This window comes from Rhyacophila brunnea, unplaced genomic scaffold (genome assembly GCF_057557595.1).
Source record: "Rhyacophila brunnea isolate RB1 unplaced genomic scaffold, BYU_Rbru_1.0 scaffold_3, whole genome shotgun sequence".
NCBI classification, from domain to species: Eukaryota; Metazoa; Arthropoda; class Insecta; order Trichoptera; family Rhyacophilidae; genus Rhyacophila; species Rhyacophila brunnea.
The window spans coordinates 35,766,650-35,782,365 of record NW_028232965.1 but is presented as its reverse complement, the minus strand read 5'-3'; the positions used below and the strand labels follow the sequence as shown (position 1 = coordinate 35,782,365).

General features: G+C 32.4%; 1 protein-coding gene across 1 annotated transcript in view; it reads right to left on the bottom strand.

The window, feature by feature from the left end:
- The window catches only part of MFS3 (major facilitator superfamily transporter 3), a 37,632-nt gene extending 24,152 nt beyond the window's left edge, over positions 1-13,480 (bottom strand). Inside the window, exon 1 of the mRNA XM_085953233.1 lies at positions 13,341-13,480. Coding sequence (XP_085809359.1) covers positions 13,341-13,377 — 37 coding nt within the window. The 5' untranslated portion in view covers positions 13,378-13,480. The remainder of the gene's footprint in view (positions 1-13,340) is intronic.
- Between the last annotated feature and the right edge of the window lie 2,236 nt (positions 13,481-15,716).

Below are 15,716 nucleotides of genomic sequence, written 5' to 3'. Positions count from 1 at the left end.
TCTAAAATAATTCGCATATTACAATAACCATACTAATATGAGTACCTACTTGATAATATGTTTCAATTATTAAATACCTACATCCTCTAAAATCTAGTGACTCGCCTTAGAATGTAGAAGTCAATAACACTGGTGTGAAGACTGAAGATATATTATGTTTTTACAATAAAAAATATTTTTAATCTGTCTATTCTGTGAACAATCATAATTAAATATAATTTTATTTATAAAATCATTATTATAATTTGCTACCTACTTTAATATTCCGATTTGAGTTAAAACGGTTCAGCGCCTCTGGAATAATTAGCAGGTATTTAGCAAATTTAAGATTGTTGCCAGTGCAGCTAAGGGGGGACATGCTCGTCGAAGGTTAAAATTGATTTTTTATTGTATTTTCAAACCATGATCCTGGACACTCCTTAAACGTTGTAGATAATCTATTTATATAATTTTGAAGCCTTATTATCCTTTATAGTTATTTTATACATTTGATGACTGCATAAAGTATTTTTGTTACATAAAATAGTATTCTTTTAGACCTCTCGCTCTAATGTTTTAGAATATAGTCATATTTCGGTACATAACTGTGCAGTGGTGTTAAGATTTTTTAGATTGATTAATTATTTTTAAACGCATTTATAAAACCATTAGCATAATTTATTACGAGATAATTTTTGTAAAATATTCACGATAAAAAAATATTTTGATAATCTCTGTGATCCCAAATTTGACAAGAATTAGGCATTTTATTATTCAAAAAATCGGCAAGATTAACACATTCGAAGATGATTCTAAAGATATTTATTATAAGCTATGTCTTTGACCATTCAAGTGTGATAAACATCTTATGAATAATGATTGCTTTATAATAATTATTGACCTAAGAATAAGGTAGTGTTTTTTTGAAATACGCCATTTCTTTTGTCATTCCCCAGTGGTTAAGCTACAACATACGGCCGTAGCCATAAATTGACAAACTATAATTGAAGTAGGGAGTAAGTGAGGGAATAGTTTGTCAATTTATGGCTACGGCCGTATGTTGTAGCTTAATCACTAGAGAATGACAAAAGAAATGGCGTATTTCAAAAAAACACTACCTTATTCTTAGGTCAATAATTATTATAAAGCAATCATTATTCATAAGATGTTTATCAAACTAGAATGGTCAAAGACATAGCTTATAATAAGTATCTTTAGAATTATCTTCAAATGTGTTAATCTTGCCGATTTTTTGAATAATAAAATGCCTAATTCTTGTCAAATTTGGGATCACAGAGATTATCAAAATATTTTTTTATCGTGAATATTTTACAAAAATTATACTAATGGTTTTATAAATGCGTTTAAAAATTAATAAACGTAAAAAATCTTAACACCACTGCACAGTTATGTACCGAAATATGACTACATTCTAAAACATTAGAGCGAGAGGTTTAAAAGAATACTATTTTATGTAACAAAAATACTTTATGCAGTCATCAAATGTTTAAAATAACTATAAAGGATAATAAGGCTTCAAAAGTATATAAATAGATTATCTACAACGTTTAAGGAGTGTCCAGGATCATGGTTTGAAAATACAACAAAAACTCAATTTTGACCTTCGACGAGCATGTCCCCCCTTGACATTTTAATTAAACGCTTAATATATTAGTTATATAAATTATTATATTAGTTGTGGGGTTTTCGATCCAGTATTTTGTAACGCATCTTAGTATACTGGTTGTAATACTTACCTACTTAATATTATAAATGGTTGTGTTTATACATAGTATTCTATTTTAGAATAAATAGCACTACGAAATACCGCGAATGTATTTCCGCGTCTGTATTTTAATTGTATCTAATAATAATATACTTACACAGATTGTGTACGTTACTTCGTTACTTTAAGACGTTGTAGGTACTAATAAATACAATATAACTGCGTTTGGGAACATCACGTAAAGTAGTCGTAAACGACATAAGGCTGCGCGCAGACGGCAATGCGAAGTTTCGGATTCATCCGCCAAACGTCGTTTGCGTTTTGTTTCCGGGCCGATTGCGATTCAAATGCGTCAATATCTCGACGATGCTGTCCAAGAGAAAACACAGATTTCAAGGGGATTCATAAACGCCTTTTTTTTGAAACTGCACCCTGCTGCGAGAGTATTTATCTTTCATTACAGTGGCGTACAAGGGTAAATAAATAAATATAAAAATATCAGTACCTACCTACATACATATTGTATTGTACCTACCAGTGGCGAAGGGTGGAGGTAGGCTATTGAGATCCGCCATAAATATTGCACACTAAACTTTGTCAGTTATACATACTTGTTTTCATTGAAATAAGACTACATTTTACAGATGGTGATGGTAAGTTTTTAAAATTCAATTAAACCCAGCGAAAACCAAGCCATAATAGGTAACAGTCAAAAAATACTCGTATATCTATAAAATATCTAAAATTATGCAATTAAATCATACATAAAATTGGATATTTTATAGATAGAATAATATTTTTTATCTATTATAGTTTGGTTTAGGCATAGCTTGATGAATTAAAAAAATGAACCAACAATATGTATAATACGTACTTATTCTTAATCTAACGAAAACAAATAAGTAAGAATGAAAAAATGTGCATAATTTTGTCATATCGCCTAAAATATACCAATACTATTATGGTTTGGTAAGACAGGGTTTAATTGATTTTTAAAATCCAACCAATACCATTTGTAAATTATATTATTTCAATAAAAACACAAGTATACATTTCACTGAAAAAGGTTATTGTGCACTATTTATGGCGGATCTTAACAGCCTACTTCCACCCTTCGCCACTGGTACCTACATTTATTTTCCCACTATTGCTTCTTTTGGAACTGGACTGTTTTATATCGAAAGCGTTTTGAAAATTACCTATTATTGAGCCTTTTAAGTATCATTATAAGCTTTGTCTGATCAATACTATCGACCGAGGGTACTTGATGGAGTTTGAATTTAAATTCTAATTGATTTAAGTTTTGTACTATATTATTTATTAATACAATTATAAGTTAATACACGAAGAAAGGGTAAAAACCTTATTACCTAGATACCTACTAAGTAAAGGATTAAGTAGGTATAAAAACATAATATTTTGAATAATTTGAATATTTGCAGTGTTTCTAAAAACATGTTGTAAATACTATTAATACATTCGGTAGGTAAGCAGTTTTACAAAATAAAATAAAAAGTTGTGACACAGCACAGCTATGAGAAGAAGTATATCACCAGAAGAAAGGCTCGCCATAACCATTATTATTTATTTTGTAGTATGTACTTATTTAATTAATTTTTTTATTAGTTGACACTTTTATCTTCTATAGATACAATAAAATGGAAACGGGTACTAATAATAATATATTGAAGTGAGAATAATGAATACCTACCTACTATTATTGATAGGTATGTGCCTGTGTACTTATATAGGTATATGTATATTTATATTAATTATTGTTTTTTTGTTATAATATATTAGTTGCGATTACTGACAATAAAATTTAGATAATTTATCTATTCAGCCGCTACAGTACCATATTAAATTAGATATTTAAAAAAAGTTGGCAGTTATCAATTCAAAACACCTCATAAAAAATAGATTGAAATTTTAGTAGTTACACTAACACAAAATTACCTGATATAGTCTCATTAAAATAGCTATCTTTTTAATAATATTAAAATGTAGCTATTGAATTCTAAGCAATAGTATTCTATTGGAAATATGAACAGATTTTAAGGGGAGATATTTCAAATGTTTATTTATAATATGTTTTAAATGTTTATTTGATAAAAGATACAATAGGTATAATAATATATTACATTGTTCTAACAAATTATATACGAAAAAATCTATAAAATATTTTAATTAAATTATATTTGTTTTTCCCCATTGCATAAACGCCACTGTGAAATTCTTGATCACACTAATTAAGAAAGAAGGAGGATTTTTTCAAATTTTTCGCACTAAAGTAATAAATTATGTCGTACAATATGTGCCTTATTGTGTTCGGCCCCTTGTGACCCCTAAATAATTTATTTATTGCACTATCCGAAGAATAAAAAAAAAACCTTTTTTTTGTCTCAAGAGTCCAGTGGCGAACTAAGATAAATAAAATATAAAAAAATATAACATGTAAACAACACCTACATATTATTAAGGTGACGCATCAGTGAAACGCCAAATAATTTTCAACTGTACGCGCGACGAAATTTTGGACTCGCTGCCATTCACTGAGAGAATGTTGACCCAGGAACACGTCACTTTGCTGCGTGATGGCGACGGGTCAATTAATTCTAAAATCGTGTAAAGATGACTAAAAACGTTACCCATTTACTTTAAAATGAAAACATGTCAATGAATATATTATTATTGTTACTAATAGAACAATAAACAGAACATAAAATGGACGTATGTTGGATTTATATGACAATTAATATTTCGTTTGACAGGCGTCATTTTCACCCGCCACCCGCAATCCGCGCATCGCCTAGCGACGATCTTTTTAGACCGTGCCTCAACTAATGCATGGCCTTAAGTATTTCTTTTTTACCATTTTACGTAAATTTAATTTTTCCATTATTGCTTGATTTGGAAGAGAATTGTTTACGAGAAATGACATTTTAATACGCTTACCTACCAAATGTATTAATAGTATTTACAACAGGTTTTTTAGAAACACTGCAAATAATTAAATTATTCAAAATATTATGTTTTTATACGTAATCCTTTACTTAGTAGGTATGTAGGTAATAAGGTTTTTACCCTTTCTTCGTGTATTAAGTTATAATCTTTTTTTATTGTACCTATTAATAAGCAAGAATTTGATGTCAATGTGTATTTGCCATTGGCGAGTGCGCAAGATGCTGAAAGGCAAAAGCCTGGTCGCAAAAAATACCCAAATGGAATAGTACAAAACTTAAATTAATTAGAATTTAAATTCAAACTCCATCAAGTACTTATTATTATTAATTATTATTAATCAGACAAAGTTGATGATGATACATAAAAGGCTCAATAATAGGTAATTTTCAAAACGCTTTCGATATAAAACAGTCCAGTTCCAAAAGAAGCAATAGTGGGAAAATAAATAAAGGTACCAGTGGCGAAGGGTGGAAGTAGGCTGTTAAGATCCGCCATAAATAGTGCACAATAACCTTTTTCAGTGAAATGTATACTTATGTTTTTATTGAAATAATATAATTTACAAATGGTATTGGTTGGATTTTAAAAATCAATTAAACCCTGTCTTACCAAACCATAATATTATTGGTATATTTTAGGCGATATGACAAAATTATGCACATTTTTTCATTATTACTTATTTGTTTTCGTTAGATTAAGAATAAGTACGTATTATACATATTGTTGGTTCATTTTTTTAATTCATCAAGCTATGCCTAAACCAAACTATAATAGATAAAAAATATTAAAATATCCAATTTTATGTATGATTTAATTGCATAATCTTAGATATTTTATAGATATACGAGTATTTTTTGACTGTTACCTATTATGGCTTGGTTTTCGCTGGGTTTAATTGAATTTTAAAAACTTACCATCACCATCTGTAAAATGTAGTCTTATTTCAATGAAAACAAGTATGTATAACTGACAATGTTTAGTGTGCAATATTTATGGCGGATCTCAATAGCCTACCTCCACCCTTCGCCACTGGTAGGTACAATACAATATGTATGTAGGTAGGTACTGATATTTTTATATTTATTTATTTACCCTTGTACGCCACTGTAATGAAAGATAAATACTCTCGCAGCAGGGTGCAGTTTCAAAAAAAAGGCGTTTATGAATCCCCTTGAAATCTGTGTTTTCTCTTGGACAGCATCGTCGAGATATTGACGCATTTGAATCGCAATCGGCCCGGAAACAAAACGCAAACGACGTTTGGCGGATGAATCCGAAACTTCGCTTTGCCGTGTGCGCGCAGCCTAAACAGTGGCGCGTTCAGTGACATATAGGATTTTGAGGCCCTCTACGGTAAAAAACGAACAAGTAATTTTTAATTTTCCCTAAATAAATTTTATACAATAAAATAGGTATTTACCTTTAATCAAAATCTTTATGTTCTTCCACTAATAAAGTAGGAAGTGGCATAAGTGCCGCAGGCGAAAAAAGTCACGTCCAAGAAGTCTACCATCAAAGATTTATAATAAAATGTTGAAACTATCTGCGTTAATATTGAATGTCTGCATTTTATATAGCTCGCAATATAATCCACAAGCTTGCGGTGGTTATTTGCTTCGACAAGCTCATAAATGAACCCAAATAATGATCTTTGACATCCGCTTTTTCGAAAGTATGTGTACTTATAATGTAATATTTTTTACACGAGACGTGAAAATAGCCCGCTCGACCAAGAATCAACGATGACCAAAAATAAAAGTTGTTTTTTTATTAGAACAAAGATTTTTGTACTTATATATCAATACGTTAGAGCATAAACCACGGAAGTCACGTTTAGACTTTTGTTCAGGAGAATGATTTTAGTGTAGATTAAATGTTTGAAACTCTATAACCTTTTTAATAGCTATAATAATTAGGGTCTGTAAACGGTATAATTCATAATTAAATTTATTTTTGACCATAGTCTGGATAGAAAGACCAAATCATTTAGAATTAATAAATTAATGGACTTCCGTGTTTTATGTTCTAACGCATAATGTAGAAGTACCACTAAGCAATACTCCACCTATAGATAATACACGGAAGTCCATATAGGTATAAATTATTTTTATTTCCTGTGCATCATTATTAATAATTATTTTATTATGAATACACAAAATATTTCAGTAAGTCTACATATGAAAAGGAATTATATATTTTTTTAAATTTACATAAGTACAACATTATTTGAAATTTATTACTGGTCTAGAAAAAAATCAACGCAATGAGAATTATTCCTGGTCATTCTCCGGGACATCAGCTGATTCTTCCATTGTTTCATAGTTTGTAGATCTTAACCGGACACGGTGGTTTTGCCTCCAAGATCTGTCAGCTTGGCCTAATAGAATTTCCGACTTCCTTATGTGCCGAATTGCAGGATGCCGATCACATCCTCCGGGAGTGTCCCCATATGTCGGTTGAAACGAAAGAGCTTCTCAAGTTGGTTCGACCCTCAGTTGGACCGGTCGGCCATTGCGACTTGTTATCTACGAGGGAAAATTTTTCAGCTTTTAAAAAGTTTGCGGCATTTTACGCTGAGCGAGAAGGTCTTTTCTCATCGAGAATTGACTACAATACATTATATCAAATAAGGGATCACGCACACTCTAGTGCACGCCAACCAAGGTCTTGGGAAGTTGCTCCTGGGACACTTTCGGCACAAAATTTTAGGAGCGCCTAACGTTCGTTACGCCACGGTATACGCCTGCATAACGGGTATAGAAACGTGGACGGAAAAGAAAGTTTGCAGATCTTTGTAATTTGGCCGTGCTAATTGAACGTTTTGAACATGTGGAATGCCAATGTGAAACAAAATATTTTGCGACCTTGTTTTTCTACGGAGGTCCTCAGTTTGGAAATCTTCATCGGAGAACTTCGCCTTATAACGTAGATAACCAGCGCTATCTTAAGATATAAATAAAAAAGAAATAAAAAAGGTGTGTCATCAATATTTTTTTTCGAGGCACAAAAGGAGCTGAAGATGATGCATACAAAGAGCAATAATTGTTTATATCATTTTAACTCCATGTTAATAACTTTAAAAGGCTTGTTTCTTTTACATGACGTCCCTACAAACTGAGCCCAATCTCATGGAGTAACAATTATCTACATACCGTTCAGCATCTTTTTGACGTTCAGTTATAGAGTAGTCAGTGTCGATCTCCATGTGTGTATGGCCTCGTAATAGGAATTTGTGATTTATGATTTTCAGCGTAGGAAAGGTTTTCAGAAACCAGGTATATAAAAAAACAATCATGATATTCATATTTTGGCCATGGCAATTAATTATCATACCAAATCTTCAGCTCTTCAATATTTGCTAAAACAATGCTAGATGCCCATTTCATCAAACAGCAGCCGATCTTATTGCCACCCTTTCCACTTTTTATTTCATCCACATCAGTGTTGTGTCTCACCACTTGCATCATCGTAAATTGTAAAATAAGAGTCCACAATTTTCTCAGATGGAAACTATATGGAGTAGGTAAACACTTCTCCAAGTCAACCATTATTACTTTCATATTGGTAATTTTTCTTTTGGAAGAGTTTTATCAATCCTATTTAATTGCAGTTGCTTCCTGCATGTGATCTTCCAAAAGGTGTCTTTAAATTTCTTTTTCTTCAACAGAAATATTAACATCTTTAAGACTCATCTTAGGGCTATCGCAGGCGTCACAGGTATCATTGCTTGGCAAATGAAACCCGAATTAAATTTTTATTTTATTTAATCGACCAGCGATAGAGCCACAATTTTGGGTTCATTCATGTGGTTATATTCTTTGAAGAATAAATCAAACATTTTTGTAATACTTATTTATGTAAAACCAGCTGTATCACCCGGCGCTGCCCGGGAGTTACGTAGAGTGCAAAGGATTGAATTTAAAAAAGTAAAAAAATATAATATCTGAGATTTAAATTTTTTTGTACATTTATTTTATTAAATATCTTAAAAAGTAGTACAAATTCAATTTATTATTGTAAAACTGTCCCGGGGTGCAACGGGTTAAAACTGAAATTCGAGACCCCAACCACTTACTCCGGCTCTGTTGCCTCCCCGGGGTGCAACGGGCTAAAACTGAAATTTGGGACCCCGACCATGCACTGCGGCTTGTCGGCCTCCGTCTACTGTGCAAATTTTGTGGAAATCCAACTCCGCGTGTGGATTTGTACAAAGAAAAACGAAAATTATAGTACAGATAAAAATATGTACCTACCTAACGTTTGTTGGACTTCCGTGTTTATGGAATTATTATAATGGTTTATTACATTTTTCTTAGAGCATAAACGTCGTAAAAAGGACATCCGTTGTTTATCCACTAAAGTGAATTGGACTTCAGTGATTTTTTAATTAGCTATATCGGTTTATTTACTACTTATGGACTTCAGTGTTTCATTCATTTGTGTAATGAAATAAAATAAAATTTTCTGCATATTTAACTCAAAAACGGTAAAAACTGGACTTCCGTGGTTCATCCTCTAACGTACAGATTTATTAATAATATATTCTAGGTTAGCGGCACGTAAGTGGACAATAAAAAGAAACTCTGTTACCGATTTAATGATAATATTTATATAAGTTTGTTTGTTCCTGTATTGTAAACAACCGGTAGATAATAGCATTCATACTAATAATATTATTATACCTATAATGTATGCAGGGCTCGAAATAGACCGGAACGCACCGGAGCGCCGTTCCTGTTCGTGACATTCGAAAAGATACCATTCCGGCTCGTGGATTCTTGGAAAATTGCGTTCCGTTTCATGTTATTGAGATAATATTGCATGTAGGTATGTAGTTTTTAAAGTTGTAAGAACTGATTCGTGGGTTAGTCCTACAAGGTCTACAATATAATATAGGCTGTTTGGACTTCAGATGTGTTTAAAAAGGGCTAAAGGGGCTACAGGTCCAGGACCTTAAATTAGTAGGTCTCCGGAACCTGAAAAATAATTTAAAATCACAAAAGAACCTTGCAGCGAAGGAATACACAAATGTACGAGCTTATAGAATTTTGAAGATAAGAGCCCAATTCTAAGACAATTGACGAAACATAAGTGATTTTGCAAAAATGAGTAGTGTAGATACCCATTTAAAAAAAAAAAAGTATTGGGGGGTAATGTGTATTAGCGCAGAGCCCCTTCAAGTATAAATGAAACCCTGATTATTAGGCATATCGCCCTTATGATATCCGAAAAATATTTAACATAATTTGATATTTTTAAATGATTATTAAGCGCTCCGGTTCGTAAGATTTTCTATTTCGAGCACTGAATGTATGTTCCTCATTAGTCATTACCTAGTATGTATAGAAACACAAATCTTATTTTGCTTTATATTGGATGTGTTCATTTTTTTCCGTTCCGTAGCGCCACTGGTAAAATTACGAATAAGTTTCGTATTCATATTTCAAGTAGCTCAATAGCTAATATTTGCACAAAAAATGAAGAACATATAGGTATGTACTTTATCTAAAATTATTTTATGTAGGTACATACCCACTACTAATAAGTCTATCCTAAATTTCGATAGCATACAGTACAAGTACTTAAACATCAATAACGAACTAACGTTAATTAAATCTACACATATTATAAAATCAGTGTTTGTGATTGTGATTATTATTATTACCTACATACTGCATGTTTTTTGTTTATTTTTTATTTCGTCTGTCTGTTATAACAATAATTATAACTTATAACTATAACTATGCACCCTTTATTTAAGAAGCCAGTACTTCATTTTACCATGGTGTCCTTTCATTTTTTTCCACGAAAAACACAATCTTGTACTATTTTAGCTAAGCCCAAAACAACATCCAGCATCAATACACAAGTCAAAACAAGGGGTACAAAGTAAAAGTGCACAGAAAAAAAATTGTAGAGTTTATGAATTAGTAAGAGGTTGTAATTTTCGAGGCGATAATATTTTCAAAACAGAATGAGAAAACTTGATTCACGTTTGTCAAGAATTTTGTCTCTCAAATTTCGAGATTCTCATTTCACTTAATCAATTGGCAGCTATCTAATGAGATTCTGGAGAATTTGAGAATTTCACCAGGAATATTATGTTTTGGAAGGAAAGTAAATATATATTCCGGACATTGAATATGGATGGAAAAAATATTCGGATGAAAAGCTAAAAAAAGCTCTTGCCTATCATTCTGGACGGGAAAATTCTACTTAAAATTCTATAACGTTTTTTGTAAAGGAATTTGAAAAATTGGGTAAACGCCAAATAGATATACTCGTATAACATGTCCCCTACTCCTTTTAAGAAAATATACCTATTCGCCGTAGCTATAACTAAAAAACTACTGGACCGATTTTGATGAAACTTTCACAGATAAACATAGTTGTTTGATGGTTTCATTTCGATGTCTCAAAAGTTTTGAACTTTTCGAAAATAATGCGCTTGCATCAATTCATTATGAGTAGATAGATAACGTGGTCAAATAGCAACGGTGAGGTGGTTAGATGAAGCGATAGTAGAATGGCGCATGCCTAGAAACCGCTGTCGCCACGCGGGCTCACTAGAGCTCTCAGTCGAGTGTGATACTGACGTATGCCTCTAAGATGTTTATATAAATTTAACGATTAGATAGAAAGGCGCACGCATAGATTCAACTGTTGTATATATAAAAAAACAGTGTATTACTTCATTGTGTAGGTATATCTGTCGTATTCTATCTTCGTTTCCGTATTTCACGCGAGCGATCGCTAATAATGAATACCTATAGCATTAGCCTTGTTTTGGTGCCTATATATCTATCGAGGTATGTACTAGTAAAAGACACAATTATTTCAGTTTTCCTGTGATTATTTTTATCATCATCAAATCTAACATAAAAAATATTTATTTCCTAATTTCCTAATAAGTTTTTAGACGGTGGGAACTGATTTCGAGCCCCCCTACAACATAAATTATTAAACTAATTAACTGTAATGTTAAAATATTTTTTTACAAGTAATAGAATTATATATATTATAAAATTTACAAAGCTGTTTCGTGTCAAATGTGGTCGTTGAGAAGTTTGGAGGCGCCTATTGCGAAATCTACCCGCCACGTAGTGTTAAAAATACAGTAGGGAAGTAATATAGTTGTGCTGCAATGATTATGTGGTTGTGAAAAATATAGGTATAGCCTATAATGTGTATAACTAACTATCCATCAGCTGATGAAGTGAGAGTCGCGGCCCTTCAAGGAAAACCGGCAATGAAAATAATAAGCGATAATAATTATTATTATTGTAGTCTAAATTAATCATAATTTAACATGTGATGATGATTTATTACATTCATTTAACTAATATTTTGTTTAAAGCGTCAAAGACATTGAGCTACTTTACGAGCTGCTTGTTGGCGAATTTACAATCTGCCTGTATCTGCCCAGTGTCATCATCGAACAAGCTAACAAGCAGATAGTAAACAATCTACCGAGAAAAGTTGAAAGCCAACAGAACGAGCCAAGAAAACAAACAGCTCGCAAAGTAGCTCAATGTAATTGATGCATTAGACGATACTTCAGTGAAACGGCAAATAATTTTCAACTATAGGTGCGACGAAATTTCGGACTGGCTGGCAATCGGAGAGCGAAAGTCAGCTGTGAACACGTCAATTTGTTTTGTGATGGCGACGGGGGAATTAATTATTTAATCGTGTAAAGATGACTAAAAAACGTTACCTATTTACTTGAAAAAGAAAACATGTCAATGAATATATTATTATTAGTAATAGAACAATAAAAATAACATTAAATGGATGTATGTTCACTTTTTATGACAAATTATGTTTTGTTCTGCACGCGTCATTCGCACAATCTTCGCGTCACGTAGTCACGATCGTTTTAGTTAAACCGTGCCCCAGCTAAAGTATAGCCTTAATTAGAAGTAGATGATGGGGTCGCTTCATTAGAAGGTGTCGACATTTTAGTTAAAAAATATATTTGATGCATATAGAATCCTGATAATGATAACATAACCATTAATTGTTGTATTTAATACCCATTGTAATGGAGGTTTATCGCACAGGAAAAAAATCATAAAGGTGCCTTCAAACCTGTCAGCACCACAGACGTAGGTAGTGCCTACTTAAAACAACCACTGTTTGAGAGCACGTTTTGTGGAAATGCTCTAATTCTCACTCTGTGGATGTCAATTTAACTTTTTTTGTGTATTTGCTGTGTGAGATGGCCGAAAATAAACAATAAAATATGTAAGTAGATACCTAACGAAATTGCAGGTAATTTGAAACTAAAAATGAAAGGGGATGGCATTGCACTTAGTCTAGGGACGCCACTGTAAAGATATGTTCAAATCGCGATCTTTATTTGAGATTTATGATATAGATTGGATACTCAATCCTAGTTACGTAAAAATCATACATTGCCATAGGTTTAGAGTTTTTTATGACCTACAAATTATAACTATTCACATGAGTGGAAACTTAGCCGTTATACCTACACAATTTATATTATACATTGTGGATAATATTTATCTTTGCAAGTACACAGTTGTTTGAACTATAATAAGTGTATTGGTATTCTCTTAATTTCATTAATGGTTAACACTCAATGAAAATCATTGAAAAAATTTATGCGTTATTAATTTTAATAATATGTATGCAAAACTTTGCTTACTTCCTAATATATTGCCTTTTGCAGGCACCTCTGCCATACTTTTCAAAAAGGAACTTCACTTCACGTTTTTCCGCGCCTTTCCAAAAAATAATAAATTGTACTATGCGTTGACAACATCCGTCGCCTGAGTTGGCGTTTTTCGCACTGACGAGTAACAGTTCTGCAAAAATTTATCTAGGTATTAGTCGTATGAATCTCCGAAAAAGATTAGATAGGTACTAATTACATTCATACCTTACTACATTATTGTAAAAAGGTTACCGTTTTATAATCATTTATGATACATGCCCAGTTTCCATAAAACATTTTTTTTAAATTGATTTTCAACTGCATACGTATTTCTGAAATAATTTTATTACATAGGTTAGTAATAGATTGGTAGGTAGGTATGTATTTAAATTAAAATTATCCTGGTTTATAATAATGTTCATTTAGTTTTTATTCATGCAATGCCACCTTTCGATTAAACTAAAAAACAATAGTAGGAAACTAGAAATATTGAAGATTTAATTTTTAATGTTGTCAGTAGAGAGCGCTACATATAGTAAAATTTGTAAACTTTCCCGTGACACAGTAAAATAATAATTGTGACGTTTTCATATTACTAGGTAGGTACATATTCTAGTATCCCACACGAACAGTGTTGCCATATCTACTAAAATTTCAGTAGTCTACTGAAATTTTGGTCAGGAAAAGAAGAAATTACGATATTTGTGATGAATAAAAGTCACTTTTTACATGATTTTTTAAAAGACACTTGTGAGATTATGTCAATATGCACGCTTCACCAAACACAATCGCTGAATATCATACATTTTTGTCAATCTACTGATATTTTGAAGAAAAAATTAAGAAATCTACTAAATTTACTGAATTATTTTGTCCACATCTCATAATCGGGCATATCCTACACATAGCTCAAAAGGTCAGGGGCGGCTCTTCCTTTGGGTACCTAGGGGACAGACCCCGGTCCCCTCATCATCATTCTATAATCAATATTCAATTGATATTCATGTTATACGTTCCTACCATAATACATTGATTTTGTATAAATTAATTAAGTATATATTTTATTTGTACTGTTTGCCCATCCTTGATTCTTGTTTCTTGGCCCATCCCTAATGCTCTATGTGAGTTTTGGCTCTCCCTACATAGTACAATACAACGATACTTCTGGGGTCGAAATTCGGTGGCCCCTTTAAAATCAAAGCAATAATATATTATGAGATGCTATATGCGATTGCCAGTTATGATTCTCAATATTCATAAGGAAACTGAACAATGCGTACGTCTGTAGGCCGTTTTGCACGTGCTATGCACATTTTACCCACATCTACCGATGCTGGACCGGGGACACTGTAGTAAATACCTGGTCTTGCATAAGTGTGAGTAGGTAAAACTGGGCGTATTATTATTATAACATATTATGAAGTTATCTTGTCGGTCGGCTGTAAATTCATATCCCATGACCCACCGGTTTAGTTTATTAGTTAGTTTGCCAGTAAGTGATCAAATATGTTATCTATCTCCTCAAATTTTAAAATATATTTTTAATATCTAATACGAGGGTGGGTCAATAATTCCTTAGAAAAAAGCATTAAAACAGTTTTTATTTTTGTATTTTTTTTTTATTTCTCAACATAATCTCCTTGGACCTCAATACACTTGGTTAGACGTTTCTCAATTTTTTTTAAACCGTCAGAAAAATAAGTTTTCGGAAGGTCCTCAAAATAAGCATTTGTCCGATCGATGACTTCTTCATTTGAAAAAAAAACGTTGTCCACTTAGCCATTTTTTTTAAGTTTGGGAAAAGGAAAAAGTCACTGGGGGCTAAATCTGGCGAATACGGTGGGTGGTCGACCAATTCGAACTTCAATTCTTCAATTTTAGCCATTGATCGTAAACATGTGTGAACACGGGCATTGTCCTGATGAAAGAGGATTTTTTTCCTGTTTAAATGAGGCCGTTTTTCTTCAATTTCGTTTTTTAGCTGGTCCAATAAATATGCATAATAATCCCCTGTTATTGTTTTTCCTTTTTCCAAATAGTCAACGAAAATAATTCCACGTGCATCCCAAAATACAGTAGCCATAACCTTACCAGCTGATTTTACGGTTTTCGCCTTCTTTGGACATGGTTCGCCTTTCGCAAACCACTGCTTTGACTGTTATTTCGTCTCGGGAGTATGGTGGTGTATCCATGTTTCATCTACAGTCACAAAGCGACGAAAAAATTCATCCGGATTGCGTTGCATGAGCGACAACAGGGCTTTAGAGGCCACCACCCTATTGCGTTTATTGTCGACTGTGAGCAAACGCGGCACCCATCTTGCAGAAACTTTTTTCATGCCCAATTTGTCATGTAAAATAGAAATGA